The sequence below is a fragment of the Lottia gigantea genome (genome assembly GCF_000327385.1).
Source record: "Lottia gigantea unplaced genomic scaffold LOTGIsca_24, whole genome shotgun sequence".
Taxonomy (NCBI): Eukaryota; Metazoa; Mollusca; class Gastropoda; family Lottiidae; genus Lottia; species Lottia gigantea.
In genome coordinates, this window is record NW_008708707.1 from 783,701 (window position 1) to 802,310 (window position 18,610).

The 18,610-nt window shown below is 35.6% G+C and overlaps 3 protein-coding genes across 3 annotated transcripts in view; 2 read left to right on the top strand and 1 right to left on the bottom strand.

The window, feature by feature from the left end:
- Window positions 1-5,750, bottom strand: part of LOTGIDRAFT_160226 (hypothetical protein) — a gene marked incomplete at both ends in the record, with an annotated part of 6,897 nt that extends 1,147 nt beyond the window's left edge. Inside the window, 7 exons of the mRNA XM_009055280.1 lie at window positions 442-586; window positions 834-964; window positions 1,270-1,331; window positions 1,811-1,900; window positions 2,446-2,580; window positions 4,858-4,952; window positions 5,740-5,750. Of these exons, the coding sequence (XP_009053528.1) occupies window positions 442-586; window positions 834-964; window positions 1,270-1,331; window positions 1,811-1,900; window positions 2,446-2,580; window positions 4,858-4,952; window positions 5,740-5,750 (669 nt within the window). The remainder of the gene's footprint in view (window positions 1-441; window positions 587-833; window positions 965-1,269; window positions 1,332-1,810; window positions 1,901-2,445; window positions 2,581-4,857; window positions 4,953-5,739) is intronic.
- A 6,548-nt stretch (window positions 5,751-12,298) lies between these two features.
- On the top strand, window positions 12,299-14,916 carry LOTGIDRAFT_178302 (hypothetical protein; the record flags this gene model as incomplete). Its single annotated transcript, XM_009055281.1, has 3 exons — window positions 12,299-13,816; window positions 14,318-14,426; window positions 14,744-14,916. The coding sequence occupies 3 exons, from the start codon at window positions 12,299-12,301 to the stop codon at window positions 14,914-14,916; spliced, it is 1,800 nt and encodes a 599-aa protein (XP_009053529.1).
- A 1,938-nt stretch (window positions 14,917-16,854) lies between these two features.
- The window catches only part of LOTGIDRAFT_231904 (hypothetical protein), a 3,630-nt gene continuing 1,874 nt past the window's right edge, over window positions 16,855-18,610 (top strand). The window contains exon 1 of the mRNA XM_009055282.1: window positions 16,855-17,029. The gene's annotated coding sequence lies outside the window, so the exon portion shown is untranslated. The remainder of the gene's footprint in view (window positions 17,030-18,610) is intronic.

Genomic DNA, 18,610 nt, shown 5'->3' on the forward strand with positions numbered 1-18,610 from the left:
AATGGGGGGGGGGGGGGGGGGGGTTGGTTGGGTTGCATAGTCGACAAGCCGCTCACTGGGCGTCTGAGAGGGTTCTTCCAGGAATATTAAACTTGAATTGATTTGGTGCATTGTGACACATATGTAAGTTCAAGAACGTTTAAAAATCATATATTTACATTTGATGAAAGATAAAGTGGGGGTACAAATAAGTGTGCAAACAACCCCAACCCGCTAACCCTAACCTACACCCCCACCCTTGTAATCCCACTGGCTCCGCCACTGTTACATATACACATTTGAACATAACAAATGAATTTAAGATACACAGAAGTATCTGAAGCGTATCTTAATCTATATAAGGGAATTACATTCGTTAGGTCGGATTTTTGAAGTTTGTGTTGTAGTCTGTATAACGACTGGTTTTAAAAAAGAAGTAGTAGATATTATGACAATACTTACTGTATGACCGTAAAATGCAGAAGGCTGACAAACCGAGCATGGTAAACAAACACAGCCCATAAATATACACCACTGTGACGTCACCTGGAATATCTGTTTACCATAACTGTCTACAACATTGTATGGGCTACCGCAGCATCCCGGTCTAAAACAGAAAAAAGTTGAAATTAGCTTCCACGACAGAAAGACAAGGGCTCTGATTTTTTGTATTCGTTAGCGTACAATCCAATCAAATAACTGTATTGATATTCTTCAGCAGTACAGGAAAATGATGTCAAGGTATAAGACGTAGTTCGTAATGTCCTATCGTTGGACCCGTGGCTTCTTCTTACCATCAGTACACATATTATAGTTCTTTTGAAATTTTTCTAACAATGATTAACACTACTTACATCCTGCCAACATGAGCTGCTGGAGTACCTGGTGGAATCTGGATAGCCAGTTCCCGCCCATGACACATACATCCACAGCAACAGAAGAAACCTCGATAACATTTGTATTCCCAGTCCACATGGAACACTTCCTGAAATGACAGTCACCAAAAATGCATCAAAATGACACCAAATTAAATTCAAATGCTCTATTTCATGTCGAAAGTCGAAAACGGATTTCACATGACAAACGTTGATTAGTTCAAATTAACGTCACTAGAACGTGACTGCGACAGAAAACATGTTAGATTACGATTGGGACGAAAAAATAAACGTACTAATATTATATTGGTATCAGTTTATTTCTGGTTTGATCGATTTGGAGAATTGCTTAATTACAAGTACAATAATTGCTTAACGAAAGCACTAACGGTAGGACATAATATAAAAAACTTACTTTTCCATCAAAATCCACCATAAATAAGGAGAAATCAGATTTAAGGCTTTCTCCCGTAAATTCTAGAATATAAATAGAATTACACTTGATATAATAGGTTTTGGTAATTTTAATATTTGCGATAAAAATATGATTTGAGCATACTAGTAAATATAATACATAGTTTGTTTACAGATAAAATATTATTTGTGTTTACAATTGTTTACAATGGCTAAACTATTTAGTAGAATTATGTAAAGTTTACTAGAAAAATTACAAGTGAATGATGCAAATTGTGTTTTTACCAGTAAACTATATATGAATTGTGTTTACTTAGTAAAATATATTAAATTGTTTACTAGAAAAATATATAAAATTGTGTTTACTTGCTAAAATATTTAAATTGAGTTTTAAATGAAGTAGATTATATAAGTTGTGTTTACTGGTTAGAAAATTGTGTTAACTAATAATATATTAATATATATATATCTATATTGTGTTTACTAGAAAAATATATAAATCGTGTTTACTAACTAACCAAACAAATTCAAGACATAGTTACCTTTTTTACATTTGTAAACTTGTTCTCCTTTTGGATTGAGTAATTTATATCTAATGACTCGTTCAGAACCATCCATTCCTTGATCAAGATCTGAGTAAAAGATAATATAAACACATGATATAAATATGATAAAAGCCACACGTTGCAAAATAGTTTTAACACATCTTCTCTTATTTTAAGTGGTCGCTTGTGCTCTAAAGAGACCTATCCATTTCGCAATTGAAAAAGAACCATCCATTCTTTGGTCAAGATATGGAGAAACGAAATTATGTCTCAAAGTGGAAAAGGCTTCGTTTTCGTACAATTGCTGGAGGCCCGTTGGCGAAAAAAGAACATGAGCATTATGAATCTACAGTCTTTTGAAGTGGGGCTGAAAGCCTTAACACTAACTTAAGTAAACTGCCTACGTTCATTTGTCTACACGATGCAAAAATTTGCACATTTTCATTGTTTTAAGAGGTCCCTTGTGCTATCAACTAGCAATAGAGAAGAAGTCGACGAATACAAAACTATTTCCAACAAAGTTCTGCTACTCGCTGTTGAATTTCTTATTTCAATCGTTCAATAAGGTAAAGGAATGTAAGACATAGAAGTGCATTTCAATAACCTAATCCTTAAAGGTATACTGTACTTACTTTTTTCGGTAATAGTTTGAATTTGAACTCGATCAAGTTTGGCTAGATACTCTAATCCTGATTTGTAGGTATCCGGTCGATTCATCCATTGAGGTAAACATGTGAAAGCTTCCGGTGCAAACTCTGAACGACCCCCTGAAAAAATCCGTATTTGAGTCAATCTTTACAGTTTCTAAACAGCATATTCGAAATTTCGAAATCCGTATTTTAATTAGATTTCCCTATTTGGTTCGATACTCATGCTGGTCTCAAACTATTGTGTTCACTACAATTAAGGCCTGAATATAGAGTTAAGATTTCAATGTATTTCCGGTGTACGCGAATTAGGCGATACTAGTGCATTATGGGATGTTAGAACCGTCCAATCAACGCTAAGATGACGATTGCTCAAACCTGTTCCTTCGGGATTAAGCCTAGAATGGAATAGTGAACCAGTTTAAAGCTAGTAGGACGCTTCTGTACTTGGATAACGACTAATACTAAGTAGTAATGGCGTAGTCAAATACAGCGTCGTTCTATGAAAGTATATTGGAAAGTATAGTCTACATATTTGAATTGCTGCACGAGATGCTTATGTGGGCATAACGTAAGCATACCACTGTATAGGTACTTTATATTGTACAGATATTCAGCATTTTTATCATAATTCAGAAAAAAACTTATGAATATTATGAAAGGATTAAACTGTGTTAAGGTATGTTTTTAACGATTAACTGAAAATCGAAGATAATCATTTTTCCTATAGAAATATGTTTAATTAATGGATTGAATTCATGCGTATTTGAAAATTAATTCTTCTTTTACCTTCCAATGGATTTTTATAAAAAAAAATATTTAAATTTTGCAACGGTTTCTACCATTGATTATATATATGTATTGGTTTAGTCCGAAACGTCTGCCTCTTTTCCGCCTCTGATAGTTTATGAGTAGGTTTTCGACTGTTGTGGGGTTAGATAAATTAGGCCCTGTTATTTTGGAGATTTTCCGCACCTCAGGAGGTGTGGGATAACTTAGACATATTCATTTACCCCGAATCCACTAAACTCCTTCTTTCGTTAGTATCACGTGACCTTGTGACCTTTTATGCTGGGATACGCACACAGTCTCTGGTGGCTGGCGGATTACTTTCGTTACAAAAAGACTTTGACCGCAGACGTGACATGAGGTATGTCAGGGGATAATGATAATACAGCCATCTTTCCAAAAATATCAGGGTTTTGCAGGTCCGACGTATATAAATAGGTTTAAAAACTGCGAATATGTGGAGATGCGGAATGTCTCCATTCAACAGGGCCTAATTTGGCTGTCTACACAAGCCGATATCTATCCAAAAAGCTACTCGAGGCTGGAATAGAGACTTAAATGGAGTTGGGCGATAATGAAGGTATAACTGGACTAAAATATATCCATTTTTCCAGAGTTATCAGGGTTTGGTGGATTCGAGATAAATGATAATAAAATATTAAGTTTCAAAACGCAAACTTTCGAAGGTACGGAAAGTCTCCATGGCAATATTTAAGGGCGAATCTATTCGTCATTTAATCTATGATTCGAGACGTCGTCTTGAAAGATCACATGTCGAATACTTAGACCCCAGATGAATAATTCAATAACACGACATAACATGACATTTTAGATATATCTTTGATATTTCCCTCATATTATTTTCTGCTGGTGATCACTATGATGCTCTATCAATCACCTATGTTTTTTTATGAAAACGGTTCAACCTTTTTAATGTCGTGTATTATAACCGATAATAACTGGTTGATTTGGTAATCAATCGTAATTCATTATGGGGACGATCAAAACATGTTTTAAAATGCTAAGAGTGGTAAATACGGTAATAGCTTAAAGCTAACGTGAAGGTATTAAAAGAGTGATTAATATAATAGCTTAAAGCTAACGTGAAGGTATAAAAAGAGTGGTTAATAATAGTTTAAAGCTAACGTGAAATTATAAAAAGAGAGGTTAATATTATCTTAAAGCTAATGTTAAATAATAAAAACAGCTTAAAACTAACGTGAAACTATTTAAGAGTAAGTTTCTTTAATTATAAAAGGATAAATTAATAGATGCTTAAAGCTACCATAAAAAAGTAAAAAGGTCGTATAAATGCCGCAAGGACTGATAGATTTCGCGAGAGTGCATAGCCAATCGAACGTCTTGTTAGAAGGTAGTATATACATGTGCTGCCTTATTATTTACATTATTTCTGTCAAGGCTGCGATTGGCTGTACTAGCTATCGTACAATCCAATCAAATCAACCTTAATATTCCAGTTGAACAAGAAAAGCGCCTCGTGATGTAGAGATATTGGATGGAGTTAGTAATAACTTGACATTGTTGAGATGATATTGAAAATTGGTAATCTCTTTTTGCCCAATAAATTAGAAACAAACATGTCTTTACCTGAACTGACGATTGGTTGTGTGGGTTGGGAGCTGATGGGCTCCATGGCGGCTCCACACGTTTCATCGTTGAACGCTGGAGTTACTTTGGCTAAACTGAAATAAAGGAAAATGAAAATACTATATTCAGCAAGAAACGAAAATGAAAGAAGTTGGAACGCATTTCCGGAAACAAATTTGAACCATACCAGCAGTGGCGGAGCCAAAGGGGGGGGGGGGGGGGCAGAGGGGGCAGCCCCCTCCCCCCTCGCAGCCCCGAAAGCAAGTTTTTCGGGCAAAAATCTCACAACTTTATTAGAAATTCGGGCAATCTTAGATATTTCACTCCCCCCACCCCCACCCAAATCTTCCAAATGTTATAACCTTATATGTATTTTTTATACCAGTAAATCTTCCAAATGTTATAACGTTATATGTATTTTTTATACCAGCAAATCTTCCAAATGTTATAAGGTTATATGTATTTTTAATACCAGCAAATCTTCCAAATGTTATAACGTTATATGTATTTTCTATACCAGCAAATCTTCCAAATGTTATAACGTTATATGTATTTTTATATACTAGCAAATCTTCCAAATGTTATAACGTTATATGTATTTTTCTATACTAGCAAATCTTCCAAATGTTATAACGTTATATGTATTTTTTCTATACTTGAAAATCTTCCAAATGTTATAACGTTATATGTATTTTTCTATACCAGCAAATCTTCCAAATGTTATAACGTTATATGTATTTTTCTATACCAGCAAATCTTCCAAATGTTATAACGTTATATGTATTTTCTATAGCAGCAAATCTTCCAAATGTTTTAACGTTATATGTATTTTTTCTATACTAGCAAATCTTCCAAGTATAATATATATTTATCAAAACTAACCTTGCAAGCATTTTGTGTGTAGAGAGCGAGAAAAAAAATCCCAAGTAAACTGTTTTCGAGACTATAAAATTACTCCTTATCCTTGCACCATTCTTCCCGTCTTAATAAAAACAACCCTGTGATAACAGTCGACCTACGAGAGTAAAGTATAAAAATGTCCAGGTAGCGGAGCTGATGTCTGTTAATTAATGTTTTTAATTAATAAATCTCTTTCATCTTTATGTCAGCGTCTCCCTAATGAACTTAATTTTCTGTGATTAATTACCCCATGTCTCAAATTTTATTCTGTCCTTCGGTTATATTTTGTGGTTTTGATCCGATTTTTTTTTAAGTACCTTAACAAAGAAGATCGACGTACAATGTACGTACTATGATTTTTAGCTTCTTATTAAATGAAAAATGAAAAAGAAATTGCATTATGTAGTGTATATAATTTTTAAAACCAAACATTACCCCGGAAAACATGACGTCATTAGGACTAAATAAAGTAAATCATGTCAACGCCCTAATTTTCTGACTCTGTACCTTGCGTAAAACAGAATAAAATATGGTAGAATAGAATAGAATAGAATAGAATAGAATAGAATAGAATAGAATAGAATAGAATAGAATAGAATCAATACTTCAATTAAAAGTAATTAATGGAAATATAGCCATCACTTGTGACGTACAAAGATTCAGTACTTTGGTTTCTTCCGATCTTTTTTGGAATACAGTTGATATCACTGACGTATCATGACGTAACGTGACGAATCACAATGTCTACAAAGCAAAAAAAAAAACCGTCAGAATACGTCAATAAAATGTCAGAATTGCATGACGTAGCACGACGTCACACGAGGTACCGCGACGTCATCGGGTCTGTAAAAATAGATGACGTGGACCCGGAACGTCATTAGAAACATCACGAAACATCTGTTTCATATGGCTGCCATCATTAGTAACACTCAGGTAACTGTAGGAAGGGTTATAATTATATATGTCAAAGACTTGCGTTACCTTTTTAGAATCATTAGAATCAGGATATTAAACTCTGATGATTGTTATGGACAAGGCGTCCGGTACTGATTTGTAAATCGAGTCTAAAGTAATACCCAATCAAACTTGGTTCGTACACTCGTAAAATACAATTAAAGGGAAGTAACTACTAAAAACAGTTCAGACAACAGTATCTCAACGACGAGGCCATGCCTATGTTTGCTTTACTATTAATTAGAATTGATCACAATCATCAGTCTTGATGGCCACGGCTGCTAAAGCCAAGATAAGGAAATTCTATTTAAAGGGAGTTAACTACTCAAGTGTTTCAGACCACAAAAATCATTTAAACACGACGAAGCTCCAGCTTTCGTTTAATCAATAATTGAGTTTAATCAAATCAAATCAGTCTGGATGGCCAAGGCTGTATCTAATTAAGTTCTAAGACCTACAATTTTTATGTAGCATACTTTAGTCGGGATTGTCAAAGAAATGTTGAGAATGACTCGCGCACAGTTCATACATTTTTACGGTGGACCCGCAAAAATTATATTTAGGAATGTAAAACTAGCATCGAAGTCGTGGATCGATTCTACGGTGGAACCCAAAGCATCCTCGCCACATTGAAAAAATGCATATTTTCACACAAACATTACCATTAGTGTATACTTATGACACATAAGAGCTTGTGAAAATGACTGGAGTTTTACGTCTTACTTTTTTTTTAACCTTATGGGCTAAAGCGACATACAACGCCTTCAATGTGCACTGGGAAATTTTTGCCAGGACAGCGACATTAGCTTACTCGTTTTCGTTTTCCAACTGTCGAGGGATCAGAAGAGCTGCAATCAGTGTTCAGGAGCTCGGCAACAACCAATTAAAATTTTTATCGTGATTCATAAGCGAAATGCGACAAACAGGAAAAAAGGTCAGTCGGCTGTAGGTCTAACAGCTGGTCACCAAAGCAAACATCTGGACGACTAAAGCTCTATAAATAATAACAAAATTGTTTACAAATCTCGTCTAGCTCGACAGCAAATCCTTTACGTTGCTGACAAGTCATTTTCAAGCTGCTCACTTTGTCATTTTCATTCTCCGGAGAGTTTCTGCTTGACATCAGTCGTCCTACACAATTATTGATCCACTTATCAACTTAATACATATTAACCGAGACTATATTCTCGAGGGAGTATAGACCTGATTAACCGGTCTGATAGAGAAGTCTCGGTATGTGGTTGAAGTGAATTGTCGAATGACAGTGAAATGTGATAGAGGAATTGCTGTCACGGATGTGTGGAATATTGGAAAATGCTATTCTTGGATTGAGAAGATTACACGAGTGTCGTAGAGTGGTGCCAAGGCTCCTGGAAATCTGGAAAACGTAGGTAAGCCTATTATTTTGGAAGGTTCAACAGATTTGAAGCAATATTCGTTTGCCACAAGAATTCATTAAGAATTGAATACGATTCTAAAAGATTTTGATTTAGCTGAACTAGTTCGATCTGTGCACCATATGGTAGACGAATAACAATCATTTTCAATTAAATTTATCTTATATGAAAACAAGCAAAGCATATGATTACTTAGATAATGAATTATGCGTGAATAGAAAATAATTATGCGTTGTAGAACTAAATTTCTAAATATCATATTTAATAAGAGATTTGGTAAATATAATGACTGGTTTGAGGCTATTATCATGTATGTTAAGGTTCATATAGCGAGGTTTACTGATTTACAGTGTGATTTTTTTTATCTGATTGCTGAAAGGGGGAGAGGGAGGGTGCGGATTTTTGGGGGTGGGGTGTATTTAGGGGTAATATTTCGGGATATTGTAGAAATATTGACTGGTTTGAGGCTATTATCATGTATGTTAAGGTTCATATAGCGAGGTTTACTGATTTACAGTGTGATTTTTTTTATCTGATTGCTGAAAGGGGGAGAGGGAGGGTGCGGATTTTTGGGGGTGGGGTGTATTTAGGGGTAATATTTCGGGATATTGTAGAAATATTGACTGGTTTGAGGCTATTATCATGTATGTTAAGGTTCATATAGCGAGGTTTACTGATTTACAGTGTGATTTTTTTTATCTGATTGCTGAAAGGGGGAGAGGGAGGGTGCGGATTTTTGGGGGTGGGGTGTATTTAGGGGTAATATTTCGGGATATTGTAGAAATATTGACTGGTTTGAGGCTATTATCATGTATGTTAAGGTTCATATAGCGAGGTTTACTGATTTACAGTGTGATTTTTTTTTATCTGATTGCTGAAAGGGGGAGAGGGAGGGTGCGGATTTTTGGGGGTGGGGTGTATTTAGGGGTAATATTTCGGGATATTGTGTGAACACTATTACTGATTGGCTTAGGTAACATAATTCCCGTTTCTGAGACTAAGCTACGATTGGTAAAATGGATGTGTGAACGGGTGAAATCCCGAAGAGCGATAGTTGAAATTAAGTGTTTTAAACTTAAAAACCAAGTAAATAGTTGCAATATAGATATAATGTGGTGTTGTAACGCATCGTTGCATAAATTGCTCGATTACAGTAGATTTTATACACAGACTGAACGAGGTTTCTACGTTCACGACTGAATGAATCCAAGTTTATTAGTATATAGTTATATACGCTTTAGGATCAGTTTTTTGATTTACTGCAACCTGTTGTATTTAGAAACTTTCAAGTGGTAAGGTTCAAGCAGTTTTTGGACGTAATTATCGACACCAAAATAGGTGAGTAGAGGTATGTAAACGGTACTTAGACAAAATTCAAAATGGCAGAGAAAGAATAAAGAAGGCTACGTTTTGAATGTAAAATGTACGGTTCGGTATCGTAAGATTGAATCCAGAATTTGTAACAGGCTGAACCTGTTCAGAAGTAACCAATCGAGCGCCACCTTAATTCTACCTTCGACTGTTTTTGTTTATGTTTCAAGTACAATGAAACAATTCGGAACAGGGACAGGGTTCGGAATGTGTGCCATATCTTTCATAAAAAAGTATGCGTAGATAGAATTCAAACTGGCAGAGAAGGGACAAAGTAGGGTAAATTTTGAATGTCCGGTATCGTAAGATTGAATCCAGAATTTGGAACAGGTGAGACTTGTTCAGAAGTGATAAATCGAGTGCAACCCTTATTTTACTTCTGACTGTTTTTGTTTATGTTTTGAATCGTGTCATACATAAACTCTTATTCGATATCATTTTGGGAAGAAGGTAGGCTAGAGTCAATTTATATTGTCATATTACAATATATTCAGTTAAATAATTTATTACTTCAAAATATCGATCAAGAGAAAATAATATTCAAATATTCATGATAATTTTTAACAGTATATACTCGAAAAACTTCGGATGTTAATCCGAAATACTGCACTTTATTCTCTCAAAAAATGTCCCTGAAACCGGAAGTTTCTACAAATTACTATAAATTTGTACGAGAGAAACGTATCCTTGGGATGTCAATCCGAAACATTGTCCCATTTCCCTACAAATTTAAACAATGTTTTTGATATGCAAGAGAGAAACGTGTGGTTGGAATGTTAATCCGAAACACTGTTCTTTATTCTCAATAAAGTTCCCCGCAACAACCGAAAGTTCCTCCAAATCGTTCAAAATTTGAACAACCTTTTAATATGCACGAGATATGTAAAATAATAATCCGAAACTCTGTACTTTATCTCTCCAAAAGGTTTTTCTCCAGTTAACGTTCGTTGTCTTATTGGTTAGTATTGTAAAACGAATGAACGAAAGAAAAATAAATAGTATATTTGGAAATAATAATGTATGATTTACGACGTTATTAATAATGAGAAATTTTACAGACTGTCTCTTTAACATTATTCAATTAATTTCTATCATATTACACATGGTTAGAGTCAATTTATTCAAAAATTCCAGAATATAATAAACTTGTTTTAAATAGAAACAATTCAATCGTGAATGAACCGATACAGACAAAAGGACACAAAACGTTCTATCTCTTACTTTGTAAGAAGAATTCAATATAGTTTCAGAAAGTTTTAAAAAATTCAATAAAAGAGGCGCCATATGTTGATGACATTAGGGAATGAATAATAGTTTTGCGTTTTCCTACACAGTGATATTATATGTGAAATCTTATAGAAACTAGAGGCTGTAAGAGTATCTGATATTCAAATGGCCTATCACGGATATCATCCAGTTTCTTTTGTTGGTAAGACGAGTTTTGACGTTATTTTTTTATGTGAATTAAAGGGATTTTAAAGAGATTTTTCTAAAAAATGTGTATGTGTATTGGGGACACTGATAGCATTAATTTGTACTATTCCAATTTTTAATCAGACATTTGTGGTTTTTTTAATTTCGCTACAAGGCTCTTTTCAGTTCATTTAATGCACATATTTTCTGACCATATGGTTCGATCAGATAGAGCAAGTATTGAAAAGTAGCTCAATAACGCGCTTGAAATAGGACTTATAACTCGACCATTTCCTTATTTTATCACCATCAGAACCATCATATGTAACCATCAGATAAAGCAAGTATTGAAAAGTAAACAATGTAATGGAATTGACCCAATAGGGTTATTGAAATCGGGCGTAAAACTCCTGTATTGAACGAACAAACATAGGAAGCATTGAAAAGTAGCTCAATAAGTCCCTTGAAAGTAGGGCGTAAAACTTCATTTCGTGTATGGAAAAGAAAACCGTTTACTGTCTTGAAAGTATGTAAAACTCCACCCAATTTACATATTTTGTCACCATATTGCACGGACTATGGAAAAGTACACAGTGTGACGTCATTGACAATTTAATTGAGAATAAACATGTACTTGATTGATCGTCTTGGTTGAAATTATTCCCTAGATATTGATTCATAATAAACCGGAAACAATGGCCTCCCACTTATCGATCGTGCTATTTCCAAATATAATCTGAAATTTTCTATTCTTGGTTGAAATCTCTTTAATATAACACGATTTGACGTCTTCAAACATTAGTAATTGTCATAATAATAAATAGAATTAATCACATTTATTTATAAGATGATTTCCATTTATTACAGACACTGAAATGTTAGAATAGGTCAGTTACTGAAGCAACTTACAAATTTACCAACTTAGCTCTTGCTATCATAACACTTGCCAATTACAAAATTACAACTGACCAAATCAGCAACTTAGCAACTTCCAACTTAGCACTTACCAATCCTACAAAATTATAACTGACCAACTCAGCAACTTACCAACTTAGTTCTTGCTATCATAACACTTGCCAATTACAAAATTACAACTGACCAAATCAGCAACTTAGCATAGCACTTTACCAATCTACCAACTTACAACTTAACACTTACCAACTTACCAGCTTACCAATTACGAACTTACAATTTTACTTCTCACTTACCAACTTGGCAACTCACCAAAACACCAATTATCAACTTAGCATTTACTATAACAACACGTACCAATTACTAATTGTCAATTACCACTTACCAATTATCACTTACGTCAACATGACACAAAACCAACTTATCAATTACTTTGTCATTACAGATGTATAACCGTAAATATCGCATGTTATTTTCTGATTTTAGGTTATAAAATGGGAAGGTTAGGAAGGTTCGTGGCTCAAATCACCAGAAAGAAAACCATCACTGCTGACTTCCACGAAACTTCGTTACGAAAATGCCTGACCACTTTCGACATCACATTCCTTGGGATTGGTCACATGGTTGGTGCTGGTATTTACGTCATCAGTGGTGCCGTGGTCAGACTTAAAGCGGGACCTTCAGCAATCCTTTCGTTTCTGTTTGCAGGAGTCGCTGCGTTTTTATCTGCGTTGTGTTATGCTGAATTCGGAGCCAGAGTTCCCAAAGCCGGATCGGCTTATTCTTACACATACATCACTGTCGGAGAAATTTGGGGCTTTGTGGTTGGGTGGAATATTCTGTTGGAACATGTTATAGGTGCCGCTTCCGTCGCTAGAGCTTGGAGTGCATCAATGGATTCCTTAGTGCACGGAGCAATAAAGAATGGAACGATAACAGCTTTTGGAACAATGGGTAGTCCTAACGGCTGGGTATCAGAATATCCCGATCTATTAGCATTTCTGTTTGCATTGGTAGCTTTTATCATAGTGGCAACTGGAGCTAAATTTAGTGTCAGATTTAACACTGTATTCACCATGTTTAATGGCGCTGTCATTTTGTTCATCGTCTGCGCAGGTCTGTACTTCGCGGATTTCAGTAATTGGACCAATGAAAATCGCGGAGGATTTTTCCCTTTTGGGTTTGGTGGAACGTTGACTGGAGCAGCGAGCTGTTTCTTTGCTTATATTGGGTTTGAGGGTATAGCAATAGCTAGTGAAGAATCGGAAAAGCCAGAGAAAGCAATACCGTTGGCTACAGGTATCTCTCTGTTAGTGGTAACTTTGATATACATGTTTGCCACCACGACTTTAACATTGATGGAACCTTACTACCACGTTGATACGTCTGCGGCTTTCCCATTCGCATTCGCGTATAATGGCGCGTATTGGGCAAAATACATCGTAGCCGGAGGAACTTTGTTGGGTTTGACAACTTCTATGTTAGGTACAGCGTTTTCTCTCCCACGAGCTGTTTACGCCATGGCCAACGACGGTCTTCTGTTCAAATTTTTTGCTCGTGTTCACCCTTCAACTCAAACACCCCTATACTCCATTGCAGTATTCGGTGTATTGGCATGCATAATGGCTTTATTGTTTGAAATAGACACCTTAGTTGAATTCATGTCCATAGGGACATTAATGGCCTACACCATTGTAGCGGTCTGCATCATCATATTACGCCACCTACCGGTATCCAAGTGTCAGTTTGAACTGCATCCGGAGGAAGTGGTGGAGCTTGAAACTGAAATGAAATCTGAAAATACCTCAATTATTAAAAAATCAAAAAGTCATGACGATTTTGGTCATTTGAAACAAAATGTAAAGAATCTACCAATTTTAAGAAATCTAGAACCAGGAGACGCTGTGATATTTTCAGTTATGGCCATGTTGATTTCTATGATGCTATTTATAGCAACTTTAATTTATGGTTGGAGTCTAGTTGAACAAGGAACATGGTGGATTATTATATTGGTTATCATCTTTGGTTTGATGATAGTATTGTTTTATTTAGTTATTGTGGCTCATGAACAAAACAACGCTTTCATGACCTTTCAGGTGAGTTTGACCCTTCACCTTGACCCTTATGAGCAAATATCAAGGTCTTTCTTAGTGCTGTCTTTTCATGATTTTTCAAGTGAGTTTGACTTTTGACCTTCAGGAATCTGACCTTAAATGCCCCTTGACCTTGATCCCTTTGATGAGCAATTTTTTCAAGGCCTTTCTTATTGTTTGGCCTTCCATGGCCTTCAGACAGGATTGGCAAGGTTACTGAGGCTGTTAGATCTGTTAGACCTTTCGACCTTTTATGTGAGCCTGATTTTTCATGTCCAAGAATGTGAGTGCGTTGCTCAAACTATACTGGTCCCGAAAAATTGCAACCCCAAAACAACTGCCTAGCATCTTTGACAGGACGTCCAAGATTGGTCATACGCAGTTGCCAATTCCATTCAAATTGCTATTTATTTTTTTCAGATACCTTATGTTCCCTTACTACCAGCTTTAAGTATGTTTCTAAATATAGCTTTAATGTTCTCCTTATCCTTTCTGACATGGATCCGACTGTTTGTTTGGATCGGAGTTGGTAAGCCATTTATTTTGTTTCGTAACTGTGCTTACGTCTGTAGCACTTTCTGGTTTAGGTCAGGCCTCTCAAATGGTGGTCATCTATGTTCGTGATCAGTCTTGTTCAATTTCTTCTCGGTTCTTTGTACGTCAACGTGCAAATATTGTCGCAGGCTATATTGCTTTTTAACCTGTTCACCAATATGAACAATATAAAATTTTGATGAATTGTTTGCGAGTTATTTCCCTTTGCAATTTCGAAATGCAATCAGATCATTGCAGTTTTATTTGTACTTTCTCTAAAATACTGATGACATCGTTTTTTTCATATTTCAGGATTACTGTTGTATTTTTGTTATGGTATGCACTTCAGTTTAGAAAACCGTTCCGCTTCCGGCTACGGCCAGATCGTGGAGTATCCAAAAGAACCGGAAACGTCCGTTGTGGAGAGCTTGAATGAGGACATTCGGGAACAGCAGCCGGCTCGAAAAGATCAAGGGTTGTTTTAACTTCGAATGTATGCACAATACAATATGCGTTTAAACTGGAGGGTATAGTCGAACAAATATATTTGTTTGCATCCAGTATGATCGAATCAAGATATTGTGCACATCCGAGTTCGAGCACAATCAGTCCATTTCATTTTAAGGAAGAATAAGTGGTGACTGAAACTGTTTAAGCCACATCAATAATGTAAGGGCCATCATCATAAGTTATTTCAGGGTTTTATACACGATATTGAATGCTGAGCTGTAGTTTTGTCCTGCTGTTCATTGTTGATTTATAACTTTCTGCCAAAATTTGAAATCCATTGTTTACTACGCATTACCCAAAATTACATATACCAACAATCGCAACGACCCTTTCGTCTGCTTTGTAGACTACCCATTATCGAATTAAATACACGCTGGCTATCCCTTTGACACAGCGTCTCTTTCGTTCGAATGTAGACTGCTCTTTACTCCGATATATTTATACAGGATCAGTAATGTCCCCTTTGATCTATGATTTTGTAGACTGTGCTGAACCCCATATATATATTAATACAGGAAGCAGTAATGTCCCCTTTGATCTATGATTTTGTAGACTGTGCTGAACCCCATATATATTAATACAGGAAGCAGTAATGTCCCCTTTGATCTATGATTTTGTAGACTGTGCTGAACCCCATATATATTAATACAGGAAGCAGTAATATCCATGATCCATGACATTCTGCTTTCCTCACAATATAAACTCAAGATCAGCAATGTTCTATTTAACCCATGACTTTGTAAATTTCGTTCGCTTTACTCAAGCATATGTATCCCGACTATCGTTCGAGTGATTCGTAGACTGCGCTAGACCCAAAGATTTTATCCAGGATCAGCAATGTCACCTATATCTATGACTTTGTTACATTATACTTTACCCAAAGATATATCTCTTTCGTTCGAGTGCTTTGAAGATTGTGTTGTACACAAGATATTTATTTAGGATCAGTAATGTCACCTGTGATCCATGATATTGTGCTTTACCTACAATGTCGTAAACTTACACCAAACCGTATGTTAACCTCTTATGAATGTAATAAGGTTGTTATTTTTGTAAAATTGTGCTCAAATGTCGAAATTGATTTGTTGTTATCTGTAATAAAGATTTATTTAATGTTTTCCCTTTTTATTTGAAGTTGCAAATCTACTGACATTCTGGTCTTGACAATCGGCGAGAAACTGTTTTACAGTAATTTTACACTGGATTTTACAGTGTATAGATGATTCCTAATGAATTCATTACAATATATATTTTTGATATTAAAAATTAACCTCAATCTGGCAATATAAACTATAAAACGATGCACAGTTGTCCGCTGAAATTGAAAAACAATCTACCAACTGGCAAAAACATCCAATACGAAGGTGAATTAACATTAGATTCTTACAGTGTACTCGTAATCCCGATTAAATCCTCGTATATCCACATTGAATTATACAAACTAGTTAATTAAAGTTGGCCCAGATCGAACAAATACCTGTTCTCTTGTAAAATAAACTGGCAAAATATACACGATTATTTTTCACTGTATTTTTACAGTGTGTCAATAATCCCAAATCAATCAACTTAATTAATATATACAGTCTATTCTACCTGTTACATAGTAACAACGTATTCTGTTGTAAAGTACCCCTCCCCGTAATTTTACAGTGGATTTAAACAGTGTAGCAATAATCTCAAATAACGGTTATGTATTGGCAAAATCGAACAACAACCCGCTCTCTTGGAAAATAGCCTGACAAATAAAATGGTAATTTAACGGTTTATTTTTACAGTGTATCAGTACTCTCAAATAAATCCACTTAAATCCACATTCTATGTAATTGAAGATTGGCCTAGATCGAACAATAAACCATTCAAGTGTTACATAGGTCTACATGTTATTATAGAATGTATTAATACATGTATATGGTGTCATCTTCGAGGTCACGAGTATTCTTACCTTGGCTTTGTCAAATAGTGATTGCGACCTACAGTAGCGTATTGTATTTCGCCTTGATTGGATTGATTTGTCCTGATTTACATATTCACAGATGTTCGAAACTACTAGAAAGAAGTTTTGAAAATGTTCTTAGAATCATAGGGAAGGTAAGTGTGGGTTTTTGGCATGATAGTGTATTGGTTGGCAACTCTGAAGTCTTTTTGGGGGCTTATTTAGTAGTTAATTTGTTTTAGATAATCGGATACTGTTACATCATGTACTATCAATGATTGCCCTTTTTCGTATCATATACCCTTGCATCACCCTGTACTCTGCTCTGCACTCTGCCCGACCAATTTTGCCCTATCTCCGGACGTGACGTACACAACTTCTAGATTTGAGCGTGATGACGGCACTTTAAGGGTTTGATATTCACCACTTGTAGGGTTTGGGCGTGATATACGGCACGTTTAAGGTTTGGGCGTGATATACGTTTAGGGCTTGGATGGGATATCGGTACGTTTAGGGTTTTGGCGTGATATTAGTACCTCGGGGTTTGGGCGTGATATACGGTACGTTTAGGGTTTGGGCGTGATATACAGCACTTTAAGGGTTTGGGCATGATATACGGCACGTTAAGGGTTTGGGCGTGATATACGGCACGTTAAGGGTTTGGGCATGATATACGGCACGTTTCAGGTTTAGGCGTGATACACGGCACGTTTCAGGTTTAGGAGTGATATACGGCACGTTTCAGGTTTAGGCGTGATATTCGGCACGTTTCAGGTTTAGGCGTGATATACGGCACGTTTCAAGTTTGGGCGTGATATACGGCACGTTTAGGGTTTGGGCATGATATACGGCACGACGTTTAGGGCTTGGATGGGATATAGATACGTTTTTTTCCAGACACAGAATGTTTTTAAGAATTGTAACCATGACAACAATCAAATTTCACATAACGTTTGATATCAGAACAGTATACGTTTATGGTTTCTAACTTATGAGTATCTACTTAAAAGTTCTCGACATCGTTTTATTGTGACCAATGTCTTATAGTATTAGACCTGTATACAGGGCTTTGGTATTTCAAGTGGTATTGGGTAGACGACTAAGTTGATGCTCTTAGACATAAAGGTCCTGATCCTAGAACTTTAAAAAGGTTCTTGAAGATGTATTTTGTGGAGAAAAAAAAATCAGAAATTAACAAGAATGTGATTGCTATCCCCCGGTTTGGTTACTACCATATTACTTGCTTGTCAATGTGTCAAATTGCAATAATTATATTTGGTTGTTATCACTTTATTTGGTTGTTATTTGATAATGATCCTGTCAATAAGGTTGTAATAAAACATTTGGTTGTTATGCTATTCAGTTGTAATTCTATTGTCATGTTATTTCATAATTAGCCATTTCATTTTACGCTTCGTTTGATTGTTATCATGCAATGCTTTTTTGATTGTCATCACGCTTTCTGGTTTTGGCTTGTGATCAAGACAATTAGTCATCAACTGTTATAAAACGCAGTTTTGTTCAAGTTGTAACATATTTGAATAAATCATTGTTTACTACGTCTGTTATAGTTTAATAAGATTAAATTTGGTAATTCGATATCCACCTTGTATTAAGGCTATTTGAAGCTTAAATAGGGTTGTTTTGATCCTTACTTGATTAATCTCATACACTGTTCGTAGCTTTACTATCAGAGGGTGGGGGAAGGGGGGGTTGGGGGGGGGGGGGGGGTGGAA